A 21873-nucleotide genomic window follows, 5' to 3' on the forward strand; every position below is an offset into this window, starting at 1 on the left:
TGAGTTGCAGTTCTTTGGGTCTTCACCGACGGGCTTCAAGAACGCTGCTTGTTTCTCCTTTTTCTTCCCTTTTTCTCCGCTGCTTTGTTCTGAGGTGCCAGGTTTTATAGCATAAGGTTCGTGATTAGGAGTGACCAGGAATTCGAGTCCTGGACCAATGGCTGACCATCCATTTGGCGGGCTTCGGAAGGGGGTCGGTATCAGTCCTTTTGGGATTTATGACCAGACTGACTTCTCTGGTAATGGTGATTTTCATTAGGCTGGTGTAACTTTTGATATGTCCACTTTTGTGGTAACCATTGACCAGATTTGGAAACTGGAGTGATTTTCCTTCGGTTTGATACCAAACATGCCGTACCAGCCTAGCGGTTCACACCAAATACCATCTGTGATGATTAATTAATGATTACTTATATTATGCTATTATGTTATGTTCTATTACTCACACTAGTATGTGGTATATATGGTATACAGTATAGGTTACACCTCAACAGATGTATACCCTTTATACCGACATTATATGACATTCTCTTGTCATCAGCACATCTTACCCTTAGATAGGCATGGTAGAATACAAAGATCAGATAAGGGTTGCTGAGGAATGTGGCAAAGCAAAAAAAAGGGGGGGGGAAGGTTTGTCAGACAAAGGAAAAGAATCTTCGAAAGTTAGGGCACACTAAGATCCCTGGTTAGACTATTCAATTTCCAAGATTATTCTGGTATAACATATATGCAGTGGTAGCTATACCTATTTATTTATTCAAATTTATAAAAGTGTTTAAGTGTGAGGGGTAAAATAATTGATACTCTGTGAACATGGTTATAAGGGTAGCACACAAAACTGAGACTGTCTAAGGACACACACACACAAACATGATTTGCATATTGAGACATAAGCATCATACTACATAGGGTATACAAAACCAAACTTAACAGAAACTTTCTGTGGGGTGCTGGGTGAGTGGTATGTAAGGCAGGATGTCGGGGGATGGGGTTGTGTGCCAAGTCGAGGGGCCCCTGTCCCTGGGGATCCACTCTGCTATCTGTAGGTCATTAAACTTTGAGCAATAAAAGTTGGAGTGCTGGCCTCCCTGGTTATCTATGTGTGTGGGGTCACAAACCCCCCTTTGGGGCCTAGGTCGATGTGTGCCTTCTCGTACCAGGGTAGGCCTTGTCTCAGGCCACCTGGAATTTAAGCTTTGTGATATGTGCATGTGTGATCCTACACGCTTTACTGTACATTTGCATATGTTCCAATGTTTTATTTTCTTAACTAATATACCCTTAGTCCCCAGAAACATAGCTTTACAAACTTTCTTTGACTACCTAAGGCTTTTCCACAGTACTGTACATGCTTACAGACAACGTGTGTGGATAAAATACATCTATTGGCAGTCTGTATTGGGTACCACTGCATTTGTCTCCCTTTGATGAGTATTTCCGGTTGAAGCAGTGAAGTCGCCTACTTGCGATCCCAGCTTTGCGGCAAGCAAGTAAAGAGCTGTGCTTCTTCCAGCCCAAAACAATTTCGGCATTGTCAATGGCAGAGAGGCTGTGCCACATTCCAGGCCCTACATGGTCTCCTTGCAAGTTGGGAGCCATCACACCTGCAGGGGTTTCTTGGTGTCCAAGTCCTTCGTGATGACTGCGGCACACTGCTTCACGTGGTAGGAGCCTGCACCGTGGAAAGGTACACAGAGTTGGCAAATTCGCAAGTCAAGGCAATGGCATTTGCCAACAATTAGTTATTCTCAATCTAATTCTTAAACTAACCATCCAAATAAGCTTAGAAACAATATGAAATGTAAGGGGATTCTGGTAACGTGAGTGATCTCACATCGAAGTTCAATGCTTAGTAGTAAGGTGATATATTTTTTGCTTTTTGCAAAGGCAAGTCAATCTGACTGCTGTGCTTGGTGCACATGACATTACCAAGAAAGAAAATACGGTCAGAATACCTGTGAAGTTTTACCACATCCACCCTGGGTACGACCACAAAACTTTAGACAATGATATTATGCTACTGCAGGTATGTAACCTAGCCAGCTTTGTCACGTTTGATGTGTAGATCAAATGTTTGTTAACTCTACACTTTTACATTGATAAGAGTGGCAATTCGGCTGAGGTTCGGTGGGACGGTAATGTTTTTGACTGTAGCTGGAGAAGGCCGTTGAGTGGAGTAGGACGATCCAGGAGATTGCAATCCCCAAGAAAGATCAGGAAGTCAAGGGTGGGTCTCTGTGCAGCGTGGCTGGTTGGGGGCTATCTGAAGATGGCGGACGTGGTGAGCCACATCTAATGGAGGCCAACGTGACCACCGAATCATACAGGGCATGCAGAAGCGCATGGAAAACTATATCAAACCGAATGCTGTGTGCAGGGGGAAATAAAGATAGAAAGGGAATCTGTCAGGTATGTCAGGGATGCTGCCGATCAGGCCCCTGTACTGTGTTTTGGGGTCCCTCTAAAGTGCTGGGCCCTTTGACAGTTTGACTGAGAAAGTAGCTTTGCTGTATAATTCTAGTCATGAGGTTTGAGTCCTTCTTGTGATTTCCTCATTTCAGGGAGATTCTGGAGGTCCGTTGGTGTGTAAGAAGAAAGCCTTGGGGATCGTGAAATTCTACCAGCAAAAAAAATGCAACTCGCCCACAATACCCAATGTCTACACTCAAGTGTCCAAGTACTTATCATGGATCAAATGCATCATCAAAAGTATCTAACAAGGGAGAGGATATGAGAGCAAAGCTTTGAATGGTGTAAACGACAGTAAACATGTGCTATAAGCCCATATAAAGCCACTGCGAAACCATCTCAGACAGTTTGTGGTTTAACTCCAAAACCGCACACAGCAGATTGGTGTTTATTACTCACAAAACCACTCTTTTGTAGCAGCGTCACGAGCATCTCGCCTAATCATATGAAGGGATTTTTTTTTTAATCAAGCAGAGGCCAAAACGCTGTGAGCCTGTACGTGTCAGACCCGTGGTGCATAACCGCAGAGGGCGTGCTTGTTCTGTGCAACGTGAAACCAGCCTTGCTGACTAACAGCGGTCAGCCGTGCACATGGTAGATAACGACATGTTCTTAGTCAGCCTTTGTCCCATCACTAAAGGTGACATGAAAATCATTATCTTATGGTATTATGCATTAGGGCAGTTATCGCTGCTCTCTCGTGGACAAATACCCATGAAAGGAAAAAAAACCTTTATCGGTGCCACCTCATCAAAAGGTGAATTTTGTCTCATTTGTATCTATCTTCGGCCTGCGAGATTTTGTCAGTACTGCGCATCCATGGGGCCAAGCTGCTGTGTATTGTACAAGGCTTGTAGCTGCAATACAAACTTGCAGCTTTCTTACTGTGAGAGGAAGACATGATTGTCACTGTTTCGCTCTGTGTGATAAGACCACACAGCCGTCAATGTGCTACGTGGAGCGTAATCATTGTCCTCCGACTTCTCCGCATCTTCTTACAGAGCAGCAGATCACGTAACAAGTGACTGGGAATTAGAGAATCAAACCACAGTGTCCCCAAATGCAGAATTTAGCTCAAACTGCTTCTAGAAATTGTTAGATGTTGCTGAAATTTGTGAAATGGTTTTGATTAAAAGGAACTGAAAAGCAAATAAACTTTTTAATATCACTACATTGGTCCTTTTTGTCTGTGATGGGCTGGCCCCCTATCCTGGGTTGTTCCCTGCCTCATGCCCATTGCTTCCGGGATAGGCTCCGGACCCCCCATGACCCAGTAGGATAAGCGGTTTGGAAAATGGATGGATGGATATATATACACTCACACACACACACACACGTATATACCAATCAAAAGTTTTTGCACACAGTGAGATTATCTACATTTGCATGTGTAACCAAGGTTAATATCACCCCCACACTTTAACGTTGCCGTAATGTGGGCTTTTAATATCTGGGTCAGTAATTAGGTCTAGGTTCAACTCTCGGAGTGAATTGGTCACAACCACTAGTCGACAGGGAAAAACAGTAACAATTTTTTATTAACAATATTCCACGAGAATGAGAATCACGTTCGGAACAATGAAATAAGAATGAAATAAGAATAAACAATTCCTCCCTCCCTACAATAGTCCGTCAGAACATATGCAGTTCAGTTCACTTTAAATTCTCTGGTATACATATATAATAATACTAACCAAGTAGTTTAAAAAAAAACAAAGAAATGTATTAGACTGGAGATCTCATCTATCTTATCTGCGCCCAGGAGAAAACTGCATCCGCCGACTGGGAGGTAGGCTGACTGGTTTCGAACGTAGCTGGGCACTTCACAGCTCTGATGCATAGAATCGGTGGCTCGCCATCACATGTCGCAGAATATAACAAAGAAAAGAAAAGAAATCCAATCGGAGAATCGCTCGAAAGTTAACCCAACTAGATAATGCAACACGAGCGCTTCTGGTGCACTTATCAATGACAATAATTAAAATTTACTTTTAAACATAAACCCTTTTTTTCTTTCTTTCTTTCTCTTCTCTCACCTGATGCATAAATCAGCTTTTTCACCTGCAGCCGCTTCTCTCTCTCTCTCTCTCTTTTTTTTTTTTCCCCGCGAGAGACAACTCAGTTAACCCGGGCGATCGCGATAAAAAAGTTCAACCGAATTAAAGACAGTGCCATCTATGGGACTGGAGAACCACGACACCCTTGGTCCTGCTCACTTTAAGTGGGTTACATCCACCCCCTCTAAATGTGCATGCGTCCCGGCATGTACTCATTATCCACTTACACAGTAGTCACTCGACCAACCTCTAAAGGCGGCGAAAACTGAAATGTCTGTGGTAGGTCTAAAACCTTTGCAAAGGCCTGGTCAAGACCATTCAATATGGAGTGCATGACTAAGGTCAAGGGATTTCCTAGTGATTGGTAAGTAAGTCGATCGGGTTCTACCCTACATCTGGTTGATCTCCTCACTGTCGTTGCTCCCTGCTCTTCAGTAAAGCTCCCTCTGGTATCTTCAGGCTCATGTCCTTTAAGTAGGTCGTTAAGTCCTTCTTCTCCCACCAGCTCCTTTCCGTCTCCATGCACATAAACTTTTGTGATCTCGCCTTCAGGTATGACTTGAGTCACAGCATTATCCTCTACTCCAGAGCTCATCCTGGCGGGTGAATCCTCGAACCGATGGAACGCCACCTCCTTCAGGCTTCCTTCCAGAGGAGTTAGGAACCTCGCCCTCACGACATTCCAATTGCCAGTCCCTTGAGGGTTGGAACACCTCAGCTTCCGGGCTCAATCTGGAGTCCCCATGGCTCAGTGTGGTCCACTGTCCACGTGAAGAGGATGTGGCGTACGTTTGAGGGATTTCATGTACAACAGTAACTGTCGGGAACGTCATCTCCTTCCACACGTCCCCTGGACAGTAGTAATCATCTTCCTCACTCTCACGTGGATGTTCTTCATTCCCCTCAGGTGTTGAACTCTGAGCAGGTTTCACTGTCTCTCTCTTCTGCTTTGGCTGAGCTACTTCAGCTTCAGTGGATGAAGTTAAGAAGCCACAAGGCAAGAGCAGGTCACGATGCAATGTCCTAATAGGGCCATCAGCATTAACAGGAGTGATGACATAGACAGGAGAATCATTGATACGTTTAACTATTCTGTACACAGTTCGACTCCAACGATCAGCTATCTTGTGTTTACCCCGTACCCCAACATTTTTGACAAGGACACGGTCTCCCTCATCCAGGATAGTCTCTCTTACCTTCAGGTCATACCTCTCCTTGTTTTTCTGAGCGGTTCTATCACTATGCTCTACTGCAAGCTTGTAGCTCTCACGTAGACGTTCCTTGAGCCTCTTCACAAAATCAGTGTGAGTAACCCTACTCTGTCTTTCTGGGTTGAGTCCGATAGGATACCTTGGCACATCGATAGGAAGGCTTGGCTGTCTTCCAAACATTAATTGATAAGGAGAAAAGCCTGTAGTATCATTTTTGGTGCAATTATAAGCGTGAACCAAAGGTTGTACGTAGTCCCGCCACCTGACTTTATTCTCCTCCTCAAGAGTCCCAAGCATTTCCAAGAGTGTTCGGTTAAACCTCTCCACAGGATTGCCACGTGGGTGGTAAGGAGTAGTCCTCGTTTTCTTAATTCCCAACAACTGACACAGGTCTTTGATTACAGCCGACTCAAAATCTCGTCCTTGGTCACTATGTAGTCGTTCGGGTATGCCATAGTGAATAAAGAAGCTGTTCCATAATGTCTTAGCTACCGTCTTGGCCTTCTGGTCTGAGGTGGGAACTGCGATAGCATATTTAGTAAAATGGTCGGTTATGACCAGGATGTTCTTTGTGCCATGACTATCAGGTTCCAAAGTCAGGTAGTCCATGCAGACCAGCTCAAGTGGTCTGCTGGTCCTAATATTTACAAGACGAGCAGTTCTCTCAGCCTTAGCCTTACGTCGTACACATCTTTCACAAGTCCTCAACTTCTCATCCACATCCTTGGACATCTTTGGCCAATAGAAACGCGCACGGACAAGATATATAGTCCTCTCAAACCCCATGTGTCCTACTAGATCATGGAGACCTTCCAAAGCTCTCTCACGATACTTCCTGGGGAGAACTAGCTGGAAAATTGTTTCACCCCTATTCATCCTCCTCCTGTAAAGAACAGCATTTTCAATTACAAGTTGATCCTGGACTCGAAGCATGAGTTGGACTTCCCTTTCTTCATTCTGTCTAGTACGGTAGGACAGACGTTTTCCTGTAGTGATAATGTCAATGACCCTGCTGATTGCTGGATCAGCTCTCTGTTCAACAGCCCACTCCTGCTGTGAAATTCTGGGAAGGGTACTGGACCCTGAAAGTAAATCAGCATGGGTAAACTCAGCTGGGATGGCACTTACATCCATGGCAAGGGATTCGACAGTAACGGATGAGTGATTATTCTTGTCCTCTGTACTGAAAGCCTTGTCTAACCTCGTGTCTCTGGCAAACAGCATTGATCGCTTCTTTTGGAAAAGTGGCCCCACTCTCCTCCTGTAGGAACTTTGACAAGAACTGGAGCACCCTATCATCTTCAGCTTTAACACTGTAGTCTGTCTCATCCAAGTCATGCGGGCGCCTAGATAAGCCATCTGCATCTTGATTTCTTTTACCAGCCCTATACTGGATGCTGAAATTGAAATTGGACAGGGCTGCTAGCCACCGATGGCCTGCAGCATCAAGTTTGGCAGATGTTAACACGTAGGTCAAGGGGTTGTTATCAGTAATGACAACAAACTCAGCCCCATAAAGATAGTCAGATAATTTGTCAGTAATTGCCCACTTAAGGGCAAGAAACTCCAGCTTGTGAGTAGGGTACCTCCTCTCACAATTTGATAACCCCCTACTGGCATAAGCAATGACCCTCATCTTCCCATCTTGTTGCTGATACAGAGCCGCCCCAAGGCCACTAAGACTGGCATCTGTATGTAAAATATATGGCAGCTTAGGATTGGCAAAACCGAGGATTGGAGCAGTTGTGAGCTTCTCAATGAGAATTCTGAATGCCTGCTCGCACTCAGCTGTCCACCTCTCAGCAAATGGTGACTTAAGGTCAGTGTTAAGGAAAGACTTAGTTTTGCATTTTCTTCTTGCAGGAATATAACCAGCAGTTAGATCATTAAGAGGCCTCACAATTTTAGAGAAGTCCCTGATAAATCTTCGATAATACCCTGCAAACCCAAGGAAGGACTTCAGCTCCTTGATGTTGTTGGGCCTGGGCCAAGTGGTGAGCGCAGAAATCTTGTCAGGGTCAGTTTCTACACCATTTTCCGAGACAACATGTCCCAAGTATCTTACTGACTTCATAAAGAAATGACATTTTTCAGGTGACAACTTGAGACCAAACTCTTTTAGTTGGTTCAGGACTCGCATGAGCCTCTCCTCATGTTCCTCAAGGGTAGCAGAGAACACAATGAGGTCATCTAGGAAAACTAAAACTTCCTTGAAATTTGAGGAGCCCATACATTTTTCCATAACCCTCTGAAATGTGCTTGGAGCATTAGTTACCCCTTGCGGCATCCTATTAAATTCCCAAAATCCCATGGGAGTGACAAAGGCTGTTTTGGGTTTGTCCTCCTCTTCCATCTCTACCTGATAAAACCCCGATTTCAAGTCCATGACAGAAAACCACCTCGATCCTGTCAGAGCTGTAAAGGTTTCCTCAATGTTTGGTAAGGCGTAGGCATCCCTGATTGTCTGAGCGTTCAATTTCCTGTAATCAATGCAAAGTCGAATCTTGCCATTTTTCTTTTTCACTACTACAACTGGTGAAGCAAATGGGCTTTCAGATTCCCTTATGATGTTAGCATCATACAGCTCTTTCAAGTGGAGCCGCACAGCTTCATAATCAGATGGGTGGATAGGTCTTGCCCTCTGCTTAAAGGGAGTTGGATCTGAAAGGCGGATCTTGTGCTTGACTGCAGTCGTATGGCCATAGTCAAGGTCATCATTTGCAAAGACTTCAGGAATTGAGTTCAACCTTCTTGTAACTCTCTGCTTCCACTCCGGTGAGAGGGGGGATTCACTGAAATCAAAAGTGATGGCGTCTCCTAGAGCCACTGAGTGTACTGTGTAACATGTAGTTGCGCTAGTGGACTGTGCTGCCCGATTTTCAGCTTGATCTCCACTCATCAAGGGGGTAAGTGGACAAACAGAGAACGGAACTATGAGTTCTGCCAAGGTACCCTGTGCTGGCACTGTCACATCACGTGTCGTTTCATTCTTGAGTAAAATGGGTACTTTAAATGAGGTCCATCTGGGGCTTGACATGATATAACTGTAAAAGGTCAACCCATTTGGTAAGCATGAATGAGTGGAGAGATCAACCAATAAGGGAACACCGGGAAGACTATTGACATTCCTCGTATATCCATCCAACACCATTTTCTGACCTGCTGGGATAACTATGCTTCTTTTGCATTGAAGTTTGACCTTACCCACCTTGCCATTTCCCCGACTTTTGTTCTTATACAGGCTACGCAGGTGCTGGATCAACACAGCATATGTGCAGTTCTCAAGGACCGACTCACTTGTCCCTTCATCGAAACCTTCATACAAAACATCCAGTGCATTAGTGCCAATCAGAACAGGGAACTGAATGGTGGCTCTGGAATCAGGAACGATGAGAGCCAGCGTGCTGACTACCTCCGGCTTTCCTGTAAAATCTTCTGGAAAAAGAATGTCAATTTCAATATAGCCCAGATAGGGCACTCTCTGTCCTGCTGCTCCCTCTATTTCAAGGAGGTTACCCAAGGGGCCAACTGGATAAGAGGCTAAATGGGTGTCATGAAATGACTTGGAAATTGTGGTCACTTGTGAGCCCGTGTCAATGAGACACTCACATTGGACTCCTCCAACAGTAATATTAACCGATGATTTAGATCCAACTAACCCACTCATGAATTCATCTTTATAAGGCCTGATGGAATGACAGTTGAATTTCCGGTTCTTCCACTCACCTCTGGGACTATTCTTCCCCTCATAGGCCCCAGTATGTCCCTCTACCGGAGCCTGGTCCAGTTTAAAGGGGAGTCCTGCCTTGCCTTCCACTCACCTTGCTTGGCTTTCAGTTCCTTATATTTACGATCAACAGCAACCTTATTGATGGAGTTTTCGCATGTTCTGGCAATATGGCCATCTTCTCCACACCTAAAACAGAACCAGGCCTTGGGCTGAGCTCTAGGTGTAGCCTGGGGAGTCACTTGGTGAGTCTGTGCTTCAGCACTGGGTGTGCATGTATCCTTGCTGGCTTCAGGGGCTATTGCTTCACGCCTCCTCTCTCTCTTGGATACCTTGGCATTGAGCTGAATTTTCAGCTCTGCAACCTGTTTCCTTAAGCTCTCGGTCTCAGAGATGTATGCTTGTAGTATACCTGCATTGCGGTCAGAGAGGCACGAGAAATCAGCTACAGATTGCGTATTCACTGAGGACTTTGCTTTGGAAACCCCCAAATGGTGGCGCATACGATCCAGTTTAGTAGCTCTTTTGTCTTCCTCTGTCCTCAGCTGCATCAAAAGTTCAGCAAAGTCAAGAGACTCGTCCGTTTTCAGCTCTAGCCGAAGGACAAGATCATGGTCCCAACAGCCACGCTTGAACTGCTTTATCAGGTGACGGTTGACTTCTGATGGTCTTACTCCATTCCTTTTCACTGCAGTATTGAGTAATACTTGCAACCTCTGCAGAAAACTAGATCCTTTCTCACCTGGGTCCTGGTTTGTGTTCAGGAATTTGGCAAATATCTCTTCACCATCCTCCACGAGACCATAAGCAGACTCCAATAGCCTCATGTAGTCCCTGGGGTGAGCAGAGGAGCCTAACTGCCTCACAACATCTGAGGCTGGGGGAAGTAAACTCTCTAGTATTTTCCTCCGCTGTACTTCTATAGGGACGGGGTCTTGGAACATCAACTCTATATGGAGCAGCCATGTTTCAAAATCAACCTCGCCCCGGCGGCTTAGGTGATCTACCAGAGAAGGGGCGTAGCCATTTGGATTGATTTTGAGTAGGGACATCAGTTTTTATTACATGTTCGACAATAATACGCCTCACTTCTGGCGGGTTTATCACCTCCTCGTCTAACGTTTCAGCTCTGATGGGAGCAACACTCTCCTTCGCTACAGGTTTTAATCCCGTCTTCGCTGGTGGAAGAGCCTTCCGGGGTGGGAGGGGCTCTCTATAGCCAAGTGTCTTTTTAGATCTTTGAATCAGGGGTGTCACACTATGATCAGAATCGACACCGTCATCAGCACTACTACTGTTGCCTGAGCTTTGTAAAGTTGCAGCGATGTCATCTTCCTTAGCAGTTTGGGAGGTGCCAACCAAAGCAATTGACTGCTCTGTACTAATACCATACACCCGTTGAATATCCATGTCTGAAACAGGAATCAATTTACCCAGTATAGATAAATTATTTTGCAAAAAAAGAAAAATATATCAATTAAAACAATAAAATAAATTCACTTACGTATCAATATCTATTACAACACATTGAAATGGGAATGACTAGCTTGATTGTGCCCAAAACACTCCTGGCTGGCTCGCCACAAAGTGTTCTATGTAACCAAGGTTAATATCACCCCCACACTTTAACGTTGCCGTAATGTGGGCTTTTAATATCTGGGTCAGTAATTAGGTCTAGGTTCAACTCTCGGAGTGAATTGGTCACAACCACTAGTCGACAGGGAAAAACAGTAACAATTTTTTATTAACAATATTCCACGAGAATGAGAATCACGTTCGGAACAATGAAATAAGAATGAAATAAGAATAAACAATTCCTCCCTCCCTACAATAGTCCGTCAGAACATATGCAGTTCAGTTCACTTTAAATTCTCTGGTATACATATATAATAATACTAACCAAGTAGTTTAAAAAAAACAAAGAAATGTATTAGACTGGAGATCTCATCTATCTTATCTGCGCCCAGGAGAAAACTGCATCCGCCGACTGGGAGGTAGGCTGACTGGTTTCGAACGTAGCTGGGCACTTCACAGCTCTAATGCATAGAATCGGTGGCTCGCCATCACATGTCGCAGAATATAACAAAGAAAAGAAAAGAAATCCAATCGGAGAATCGCTCGAAAGTTAACCCAACTAGATAATGCAACACGAGCGCTTCTGGTGCACTTATCAATGACAATAATTAAAATTTACTTTTAAACATAAACCCTTTTTTTCTTTCTTTCTTTCTCTTCTCTCACCTGATGCATAAATCAGCTTTTTCACCTGCAGCCGCTTCTCTCTCTCTCTCTCTCTTTTTTTTTTTTTCCCCGCGATCAGAGAAACAACTCAGTTAACCCGGGCGATCGCGATAAAAAAGCTCAACCGAATTAAAGACAGTGCCATCTATGGGACTGGAGAACCACGACACCCTTGGTCCTGCTCACTTTAAGTGGGTTACACATGTTACTCACTTAATATTTACTACACATACACTGAATATTCTTACAATATCTTCACCATTTGAGTACCTTTATTAGCAAGAAAGTGTCACAGTTTTGATTTTGAGTAACCTCCTCCAGCAATTCATAACAGCAGAGAAAATGTGCGGCATTCTTTCAGCAATGGACATTAAATGCTGCTCTGTTTCATGGGATGAAATAGTTAACTCGTGCATGTAAAGTTCAAGGACAGCCTAGAATTTGACTACGCCATCACCACACAACCAGTAAATAGGATGTCAGACATGCCCTGTCACATACTCTTTTCATGTTATAAAGGAAACCTGTTTTATTTGATTAAAATTTTCATTTATAATTGTTCACTCAATTTTCCAATGCTTAGCAAGAATAAAAAAAAACTGCAGTTTATGAAATAAATGGAAAAGTGGTAAAACCTGTGGAGTGCAAAAACTTTTTGACTGGTAGTGTGTGTGTGTGTGTGTGTGTGTGTGTGTGTGTGTGTGTGTGTGTGTGTGTGTATGAACCAGACTTCCCTTCCTTGTATCACTGTTATATGGAAACATCTATTAATTTCAATTGGTTAATTAAGCCACACCCATTTCTGCCACAGGCGCTCAATTAAGCTCACACCAATGTAATGTCAATCAACAGACAGGAGAAATTACTGACCTTCCGCTTTGCTCAAATGTAGGATCCTTCCAACAATCAGTTCACGAAATTTCTGCCCTGTTAGCACTGCCGTGGTAAACATCAATACCTGACCTGCACGGCAGCAAATCCCATCAGCAGTGTTACAACATCTAACAGAATACCTTCCCAGCAGAGACAGAGATATCACAGCAACAAAGGGGGGACCAATTTCATATTAATTTCCTGGTTCTGGAACAAGATGTTGGATAAGCTGGTGTCCATGATTCTGAATCTGGTAGCCAGATTGTATATTATTTCGTTACAGACAGTGTGTAGGTTTCTCAAACATGATCCTAGCAAAAACGTGGATCTTCTGGCAGGGAGAACCCAAAAATGAGGACTGGGTTGAGAAACACTGCTTCAGCCACATGAGTAATACTTTCATCTTGGGGCCATTGAGCAAAGCCCGTAACCCCAACTGCTTCAGGGGCCAGGCACTTGGACTCAAAAACTTGGTCCCACCTTAATCCCACAATCGCAACAAAATATATGCGATTGGATAGAACCACAAAAATAAGCGCTTTTACTACAAAAATAAAAATGTGAGAAATTGATGCGCAGAAAACCACGTAAATAACTGAAGCTTCCGGTTTGAGTTACAGAAAACGCTGCTTCAAAGACTCGCTTTAGGGCAACATGTACAGCCGTGGAAAATTTAAGAGACCACTGCACAATATTTTGTTTCACTCATTTCTCAATTTAGGGGTTTGTGCGTGAGCATATTACACCAATTTTAGCCTCGCTTCACTGGATGCCTGTCTAGTTTCGAATCCGTTTTAAAATTCGTATATAAGTGCCTCAATGGCTGAGCCCCTCCATATTTAGCAGAACTCTGATTCAATCACTTAGATCAGCAGACCAGCTGCTTCTATCCGTACCAAAGGCAAATCGTAAACTAAGGTGATAGAGCTTTTGCGGTAGCTGCACCAAAACTCTGGAATGATTTGCCATTGCTTGTGAGACAAGCTCCATCTCTTGGTGTTTTTCAATGTCGCTTAAAAACCCATTATAACTCGTTGGCTTTCGATCCAGTGTGCTGTGGTGGTTGTTTTTATAAGTGCTCTATAAATAAATTGGTATTTCTAATAATATATATTTTTGCAAACTCAAGCCTGATTATTCTCTGCTTCTCATTGATGAAGGGCATCTTCCTTGCTTTATTCAGTCCTGCTTCTAGGAGCCTGATACGAACTGTCCTAGCATTGCACTTCACACCTGCACTTAATGTTTCCCACTCCTTTGGAAGGTCACTCGATGTCATCCTACATTTCATGAGAAACTGTTGGATAAGTTCACAGTCATCTCTGGCATTAGAATGTGGCTTTTGCCCTTTACCTGTGTGGTTTCTAGTCATTCCCAGTGTCTCCTGTTTCCTGTGTACTGCTGTCTTAGACATTTTTAACCTGGAAGCAGCCTGCTGCTCAGCGTAGCCTTCTGCCAGCAGAAACTAGTACTTAAAAATTCTGATTTGTTTAAAAATAGAGTGGACTTCCAACGGCTACAAGAAAATCATACTCCAAGGAACCCTGTAGTGTACTTGTACCCCCGTCTTTGACATCAGCCTCCCCTGCATTTCTCTGATTAAGCTTAACTCCGAATGAACCTTATCTTTTCACTGACTGGGAAGAATGCAGGCAAATTCAGTGTGTGACTCAGCAGGTCAGGATGTGGCGCCTGTGATGGTAAGGTCGCCCATTCGAATCCCTGGGCCGGCAGAGTGAAGTCACCCTTAACCTCCAATTGGTCATGTGACCATGTGAAACACTGACACAGGAAACCGCATAAATAACCGTACCTTCCCGTTACATAAAATGCTGCTTCAAACCCTGGTTTTAGAGTAAACGTTTCTTAAGGCCATGTCTTCTGTACGCCTTGTTCTGCTCTCTGTTCTCCTGCCTACTCTGGTGCATACTGGTAAGTCCCTCAAGCCCTTATTTACGTACCAGTAGGTATGGAGTTACGCATGACTCTAAAACCCTAACCTTTACTTTTTCTCCAGGGGAGAAATCATCAATGGAAAGAAAGCAGTGAAGAATTCTCTACAGTACATGGCCTCCATGCAGCTGGATGGAAAACATTATTGTGGAGGATTTTTAATTTCAGAAAAATTCATATTGTCTGCAGCTCACTGTGACAAACCGTGAGTTGCTTTCTCTTCTAAGTCACCTTCCCAAAATGCTCCAATAGGCTGTTTCTTTGTATGGTGACCTGACATGTTGTTCTCTTCATACAGGGGCAACATAAGTGTAATTCTGGGTACTCATAATATAAAATCAAACCAGGGGATCAGGGTCAGTGTAGTTCTATCTACAAACCTACAGACTATAAAGATGCTGGTTCTGGTAACGACATCATGCTTCTGCAGGTAGGATGCAGTTTATTATTATTAAAAAGAATAAATATCCTAATGACTATGTTTAGAAACATTGATTAAAGTTTTATTTCAATTCATGTTCCTAAAAATGAAAAAAAAAAAAAAGTGGGATTAGTTACACATATATTGAGAGAAATTCATATTTTTTTCCCTGGTCTCTTTAGTGTTCTTGAGCTGGACACGTGGCTGACTGTTAATCAGACTATTTAATAGATTTCCTTTTCTCTTCTTTTGTGTCTCGAGTTGTCGAAACCCGTCAAATACAGCAAAACGATTAAACACGTGGCAATCCCGACGACAGACAACACGATAAAAGCAAACACTGCGTGCCACGTTGCTGGCTGGGGCTCCGTGAAAATGCGAGGGGAGACCGCTGACATTCTTCAAGTTGCAAAAATTGCCACTATTGATGTGAACGAGTGTCGGAAGCTATGGAGAAATCAGCGTAAAGAACTTCCAGCCAAAATAATCTGCGCTGGTGGAGGTGCGAGGTCTGTGTCTGTCAGCTCCATGAGAGGATTCTAGATATTATCACACACAAAAAAAATGCCCAGATCATTTGCCTGCATTTCTAAATGAACTCAATGCACAAGAAACAGAGATATGAAATGTGCTTAAATGCCTCAGATTAATGTTTACTTTTTCTTCTGCAGGGGGACTCAGGGGGCCCCTTGGTGTGCAATGGCATGGCCCGGGGTATCGTCTCATTCAACTTCCATAAAAACTGTGACTACCCAAACCTGCCCAACGTTTATATCAATGTCTCCAAGTTCTTACCCTGGATAAGAAAAACAATTAAAAATGCTTCATAGTCTGACATTTTCATTTCAGGTATTTTCAGGTATACATACAGACATTGCATTCATTTTATATTCTATAGACAGCATGAATTTATGCATCTAATTGAGAAAGTATATATTTTAAGTGAGTAAATGATTAATTTAGTTTACTACTCTCTGAAAATGATGATGTTTGAGACAATGTTGATGTACATATTTTATAATGTTAAAAACTGCAAGAGTACAACTATAAAATTAAGCTGCATTTGTTTTATTGATTGGTACGTCTCGTATCTTTGTTAATTGCATGGGACACATGCATACAGGTGCACGCATACAGCATAAACTGTCCATCAGCATGGATGAAGGGAAATGAGGGTGCAAAGTCAGGTTTTGTGAATATTCATAGGTGTCACCTATGAGGAGTGTTTAAAGTAAAGCAAAATGGTAGATCACAAAACACCCTGAAGAGTTACATTATCTAGGCACACAGCAATAGATGGAATTATAACAGAAAGCTGGTAGCAACATTTTAAAATGTTCTGTATTTTATAATGCATTAAACCAGAACAGAAAAATAAGTATATCCTTTATATCAGGAGATAAAAAAAGTGATGAAACCGATGATTACAGTCTATCCATCTCTTTCCTGTAATTGCTCATCCTGTCCTGGGTCATGGGGGGTCCAAAGCCTGTCCAAAAAGATATGGGCCCAAGGCAGGTAACAACCCAGGATGGGCCGCCAACCCATCGCAGAGCACACTCACACACCAGTCACTCACACAGGCAAACCTATGGGCAGTCTGGGAACTCCAATTAACCTCAGCATGCTTTTGGACTGTAGGGGGAGACCGGAGTAGCCGGAGGAAACCCCACGATGACATGGGGAGAACATGCAAACTCCACACACATGGAACCCTGGTGGAGACTCAAACCTTGTTCCCAGAGGTGTCAGATGCCAGAGCTAATGACTGGCCCACCATACCGCCCCCCCTCTGCTCATTATTCATACTGAAACCTAAACCACATAATCCCTCAGCATCATCAGTAAACTCAAGACAAGTACAAGCCACATGTAAAAATACTTTCCCACGCATTCTGAGTAGACAGTGTAGCTGCTTAGATAGAAAAATCGATTTAGACCAGCCCGTAAGTACCTAAACAAAGTATCACAACATAGCCACCAGCAAACAACTATACTTTGAATATCATTAAATATCAATACAATGTGAAGTAATCCCAATCAGAGAAATGTGCCATTGCTAAAAACCCCAGATTATGCACCAGAAGAAATTCGTAATGCTCTGTAAGAGGCATTCGCGAATGTGATTGCAGCATGATTATTTAACTGTATTAATAATGAAAGTTACCACAATGGCAGCTTCACCGGAAAGACCCCCATATCGATGATGCGTTCTGTGGAAAGGCTTCCGAGAACAGCACACTAGAACAGTAAATGCAGGTTCTAAATATAAGAAATATTGTCAGTATATTACTTAATTATTTTCCTAAATGATATTTTTACTCATATTTCTGAGACAGTGTAAAATGACAGGCATGTAAAAAAATCTAAAAAGATAAAGCTTTAGTGGATAGGATCAACTAGATATGGGTTTGTTTTAGTTTTATGTTTGCAAAAGGAAATTAACCAAATGGGGATGGGCGGGGGGGCTCATTTAGCGGGGCTTATCTTCAGAACTTCATTTGGCTTTCGATTCGTTTTAACTGAACACGATTCTACTGACTTGTTACCACTTTGAGAAAAGTACGTATATGGGTTTTAGTAACAATACGTGTGTATTTTATCAGAAATTGAGACAAACGCGAACGTTTTTCCACTCCTAATCAGGCCCGGAAATATGTCCAATCAGGCAAATATGAACTTCTCAGTACACGTCAGGTACCCCACTATATAGAAAAAGTGTCACTGTCCTGGCCCACAGTGATTTAATGCTTTAAAAATCTGATGAAAACAAGGCATGTCATATTAAAATGCACAAAGGTATGGATGAGAAGCCAGGTTTCCGTGCCCATTGTTATACCTTAAACCTCTCTGGACCCGTGAAGGAGCTGCGAACAAGGAGCCAACTAAACCCTCGTTCTGCGCTGGATATCACCGGCACACCACGCGCCTTGTAGGCAGAGCCTGCATGTCAGTTACAGCCGAACAAAACTACAGCTAAAAGCGGCCCTGGAGACCACATTGTTTGTCCGTTATTAGCGAAATACCATTAAATGCGAGTCCGCTATATCCGATGCTTTTCCTGCATGTTCTTAAAGGCGCACGGCAGGGACCAGCGGACCTTGTCCGTTGTAGACGATATTCCGTTATAAGCGAGTCTACTATAACGGGATTTTACTGTAGTGTATATGTATGCATGTATGTACAGCAAACACATTACATTTCACTGTATCCTATGAGAACTCTCCTAACAAATTCTGCAACGCAGTACACCAACTGGAATATTAAGCAATACGAGCAAGTCTTCACAACTAGCTAAGGGATTTAATGAAAACTAATCATTATAAGGCTTTAAAATTGATTATAGTTGAGGATTTTCCATTGCTTATTCTGTTTATTTATCACACTACTCATCTTGTAGTACGTTTGAATTTAAAATGAAGAATTTTGATACTGTGTATCAAACTCACTGTTTTCTTCTTGTCTGTCTGCTTTTTGTAAATGAAAAAGCATTTATCATTACACCTTTCTCAATATACATTAATCAGAGGGAGTGATATTATAGACAGGAACAGAAGTTGTGAGATGCTGACAGTGGTGAAATAATTCTGGAATAAGGAAGAATACAAGTATTGGTTGGCTGAGTGACACCATACTGACTACTGAAAACCAGAAGTATCAGGCAATGGTATATTTATACCAGTAAATACGCTCCCAGGAACTGGCACCATGACTAATTTACAACAGTATGAAGACCAACTGTTACTTATTATTATTATTTTTAGGAGAAACAACAATCTTCAATACAAAGATATACTAAAAAAAATTACTTGTTTAATTGTCAAAATCATAAATTATAAATGTTACCCAAGCATTTTGGTCTGCAATTTTATTTCAGGAAAAAAAAACAAGAAATTTTCCTTAATTTGTCATAATTTACATCATTGTCGTCTTATTCGGTGCACCATGCAATTATAATACCTGGGTATCACATCTGAAGTATCACAAAAGAGTGAATTAGGATAAATACAAAAGGATGGATTTCACGTATGGAGGAAGGTAATAATACGGACCAGACAGAGCAAAATATTTTGATAAAATAAACAAACACATCATCAATCTTATTGGTGTCCTGAATGCTTTCTCTGTTTATTGTTATTTAATTTTGAACTTTTGCAAGAATTGTAGACTTCGAAATGCACCCCAATTTTATTAGAAAACAATGGTGAATGAACCTGACTGTGTGTGACATCTTCACCCATAATAGTGGCACCAAGAAGTCCGTGACCTTCTGCTGTAAATGCTCACTTGCTTAAATCCTTTAGGTACTGGATGCCTTTGTTGGTATATTCACACGCTTTGGTGGGGGCGATCGAAAGTGTGCTTATGGACTTCTGCACTCCTAAAGACAACATATCGGGGGGAAAGAATGTAGAGTAATACTTTATATGAGCCACGTCTATAAAAATCTATGAATAAAGTTACCAAACATAGAATTTAATCTGCGCAGTTCAGCTTTCTATATATTCATCATACATGTCAAGTAATAATGGCCAAATGAAGTTTCAGAAACCAACTGATGTATTTCCTGACACTACAAGATGATGCTCTCAATACAAAGGGCTCAATTCATGCCCCAACACAAACCAAGAGCACCATCTAGTGATGTCAAAAAATACAGAAAATGATTCAGGAAGCTTCATTTGGCCTTCACTAACTTAAAGCGTCCCTACTCCGTCAATGCTAATAGCCTTTCTGATGCTCTTACCGAAGTTCCACGTTTCCGTAGGGGAGAAGTCTATTTTAGGAGGAGCGGGAAGCTGAAACACATATAAACCAAACAGCAGCTAAATTGTACAAACCCAGCAGATGCGGTCACCAACATAACATTATTTTACACAAAAGTATAAACAAAGAATATTAGGTCCACATTTTCTGAAATCTTCCCAAATTAAGACTTAATCTTCAATAGGATTGGTTTTCCAATTATGTCAACACAAGTACATTAAAAAGTACTTAATTATAATATCCAAAGTAATACGTCCATCCATTCATCCGACCACACTGCGTAAGGAAGTGCTTCCTCAAATTCATTTTAAAATGTTCTCCCTTCATAATAAAAAAACACATATCTGATGGCTAAGACACCTTGTTACCAAGGGCAGTCAGAATGGACCAATCTGCATGAGTTTTCAGCACCTTGTTGAATGCATGCTTGGAAGAGTTCAGTGTGTTCTGTTGCCAAATGGGGGTTCTAAATGGTATTAAACTGGTTTCCCTAATAAAGTGGCCACTGATAATTTTGGTTAAATGTCTATAATATATTTGATTATAGAGGCAAATTTGCAAAGGCAGATGATTTGTAGCTGAGAAACATCCATCCATCCATTTTCCAAACCTCTTATCCTACTGGGTCGCGGGGGTCCAGAGCCTATCCCAGAAGCAATGGGCACGAGGCAGGGAACAACCCAGGATGGGGGGGCCAGCCCATCGCAGGGCACACTCACGCATCAGTCACTCACACAGGCATTCCTATGTGCAATGTAGTAACTCCAATTAGCCTCAGTATGATTTTGGACTGTGGGGGAGGGGGAAACCGGAGTACCCCGAGGAAACCCCACGACAACATGGGGAGAACATGCAAACTCCACACATGTGACCCAGGTGGAGACTCGAACCCGGGTCCCAGAGGTGTGAGGCAACAGTGCTAACCACTGCACCACCCCAGCTGAGAAATAAATTTTTTTAAATGTTATTAATTTTACTGGAGCATTAAGTCAGTCTATACTGACAGGTGACGGTATGGCACTGCCATCTATAAAAGGCTATACCTGAAAACCGAAGTATTTCATCCACTCCTCCACAGCCGGGGGAATGGCGGCTTTAGCTTTGCTGAGGATTTCAGAACCTTTCTCACTCTCTCCCAGTAAGCCGGAGTCATAGGCGACATAGCAGGCACCCCCAGCCACGGTCACCTTTGTCACCAACCTGTAATACATATGCACAGTATGGAGAACAGAAAATAATATGCTCACATATCGTAAAATAATAGTATACGAAGAGTGTGAACAACTTCACCGTTAAACACTGTACGCATAAGTCCACGTCTAATACTCTTGCACCACTTTTACAATGACAATAAGATGTACTGATGAATTATGCTGCAGAATTTGCTGTTTCAAATAACCTATTGTTTAAATGGTCACATACAGGATACACCATCGCAGGCTTGCATTGCACCCAAGTCTAAGGGCCGGCTAATATTTCCACATCGCTACGAGGCTGAAATAACCATCATCTTTCAAACAGTAAATGTGAATTTTAATAACAGCGCTGTGTGCTTTAGAAACTGACTAGCTACAAGTTTACTGTAAATGAGACTCGTGAGAATTTCCATATGTACAAGGCGACATCATGTGTTAAAGAGAAAAAGAATGCATACTTACTTTATGAAAGGGAATAGTTTACTAGCCATAATTTCCCCAAAGGAGACACTTACGGCAATATAATAAGTATTACCCTAATATTTTAGAAAACGTGACAAAGACTGAATTTGGGAAAGTTTCTAGCTGGCCAGCAGGAATAATCCACAAGGACAAATCAATGAATGCCCATGGCTGGCTGTCAATAAAGTTTTTACAAAATGACATGTGAACCGGCTGCGGAAAATAGATTTTAAGGAATAGAGCAGCAGATTCGACAGTCAAATTACAAATTATTGAAATATATTTTTAAAGTGTTGATGTAGTGGAGAGTCTTAATGAGTTCTTTAGCAAACTGACAATCTAAAAAAAATCCGCTAAACTGTCCTGTAATGTATACTCTTGAAGACATTTCTATGCACAGTGCGTTATATCTCAGTCTTTGTATTCAGAAATCACTGTATATACGTATTTGGAAATAAATGTAAACAACGAACGATGGTATTAATTAAATATT

The 21873-nt window shown here is 42.3% G+C and overlaps 4 protein-coding genes across 5 annotated transcripts; 2 read left to right on the top strand and 2 right to left on the bottom strand.

Annotated features, from left to right (window-relative positions):
• Window positions 1-1544: 1544 nt before the first annotated feature.
• LOC125727403 (uncharacterized) lies at window positions 1545-11760 on the bottom strand. Of its 2 annotated transcripts, none has more exons than XR_007388740.1 (2): window positions 11709-11760; window positions 1545-1675 (listed from the first exon to the last, which is right to left on the bottom strand). XR_007388740.1 is itself a non-coding variant. In XM_049004078.1 (2 exons), the coding sequence occupies exon 1, from the start codon at window positions 6035-6037 to the stop codon at window positions 5102-5104; it is 936 nt and encodes a 311-aa protein (XP_048860035.1). In that variant the 5' UTR covers window positions 6038-6336; the 3' UTR covers window positions 1545-1675; window positions 4509-5101. The 2 variants fall into 2 exon arrangements, 1 of the variants encoding a protein (XP_048860035.1); XM_049004078.1 differs by lacking the exon at window positions 11709-11760 and adding an exon at window positions 4509-6336.
• On the top strand, window positions 1576-2851 carry LOC125727404 (granzyme B(G,H)-like). The gene is made up of 4 exons (XM_049004080.1): window positions 1576-1667; window positions 1891-2029; window positions 2158-2412; window positions 2565-2851. Exons 1-4 carry the CDS (start codon window positions 1576-1578, stop codon window positions 2718-2720), a joined length of 642 nt encoding a protein of 213 aa, XP_048860037.1. The 3' UTR covers window positions 2721-2851.
• Window positions 11761-11855: 95 nt separating the features above from the next.
• Window positions 11856-15896, top strand: LOC125727384 (mast cell protease 8-like). Its single transcript, XM_049004053.1, has 4 exons — window positions 11856-11899; window positions 14599-14739; window positions 14833-14941; window positions 15627-15896. Exons 1-4 carry the CDS (start codon window positions 11856-11858, stop codon window positions 15783-15785), a joined length of 453 nt encoding a protein of 150 aa, XP_048860010.1. The 3' UTR covers window positions 15786-15896.
• A 3170-nt stretch (window positions 15897-19066) lies between these two features.
• Window positions 19067-21557, bottom strand: LOC125727405 (MICOS complex subunit MIC13-like). The gene is made up of 4 exons (XM_049004081.1): window positions 21381-21557; window positions 20766-20922; window positions 19703-19754; window positions 19067-19336 (listed from the first exon to the last, which is right to left on the bottom strand). The coding sequence occupies exons 1-4, from the start codon at window positions 21407-21409 to the stop codon at window positions 19239-19241; spliced, it is 336 nt and encodes a 111-aa protein (XP_048860038.1). The 5' UTR covers window positions 21410-21557; the 3' UTR covers window positions 19067-19238.
• Window positions 21558-21873: the final 316 nt, after the last annotated feature.

The sequence above is a fragment of the Brienomyrus brachyistius genome, unplaced genomic scaffold (genome assembly GCF_023856365.1).
Source record: "Brienomyrus brachyistius isolate T26 unplaced genomic scaffold, BBRACH_0.4 scaffold96, whole genome shotgun sequence".
Taxonomy (NCBI): Eukaryota; Metazoa; Chordata; class Actinopteri; order Osteoglossiformes; family Mormyridae; genus Brienomyrus; species Brienomyrus brachyistius.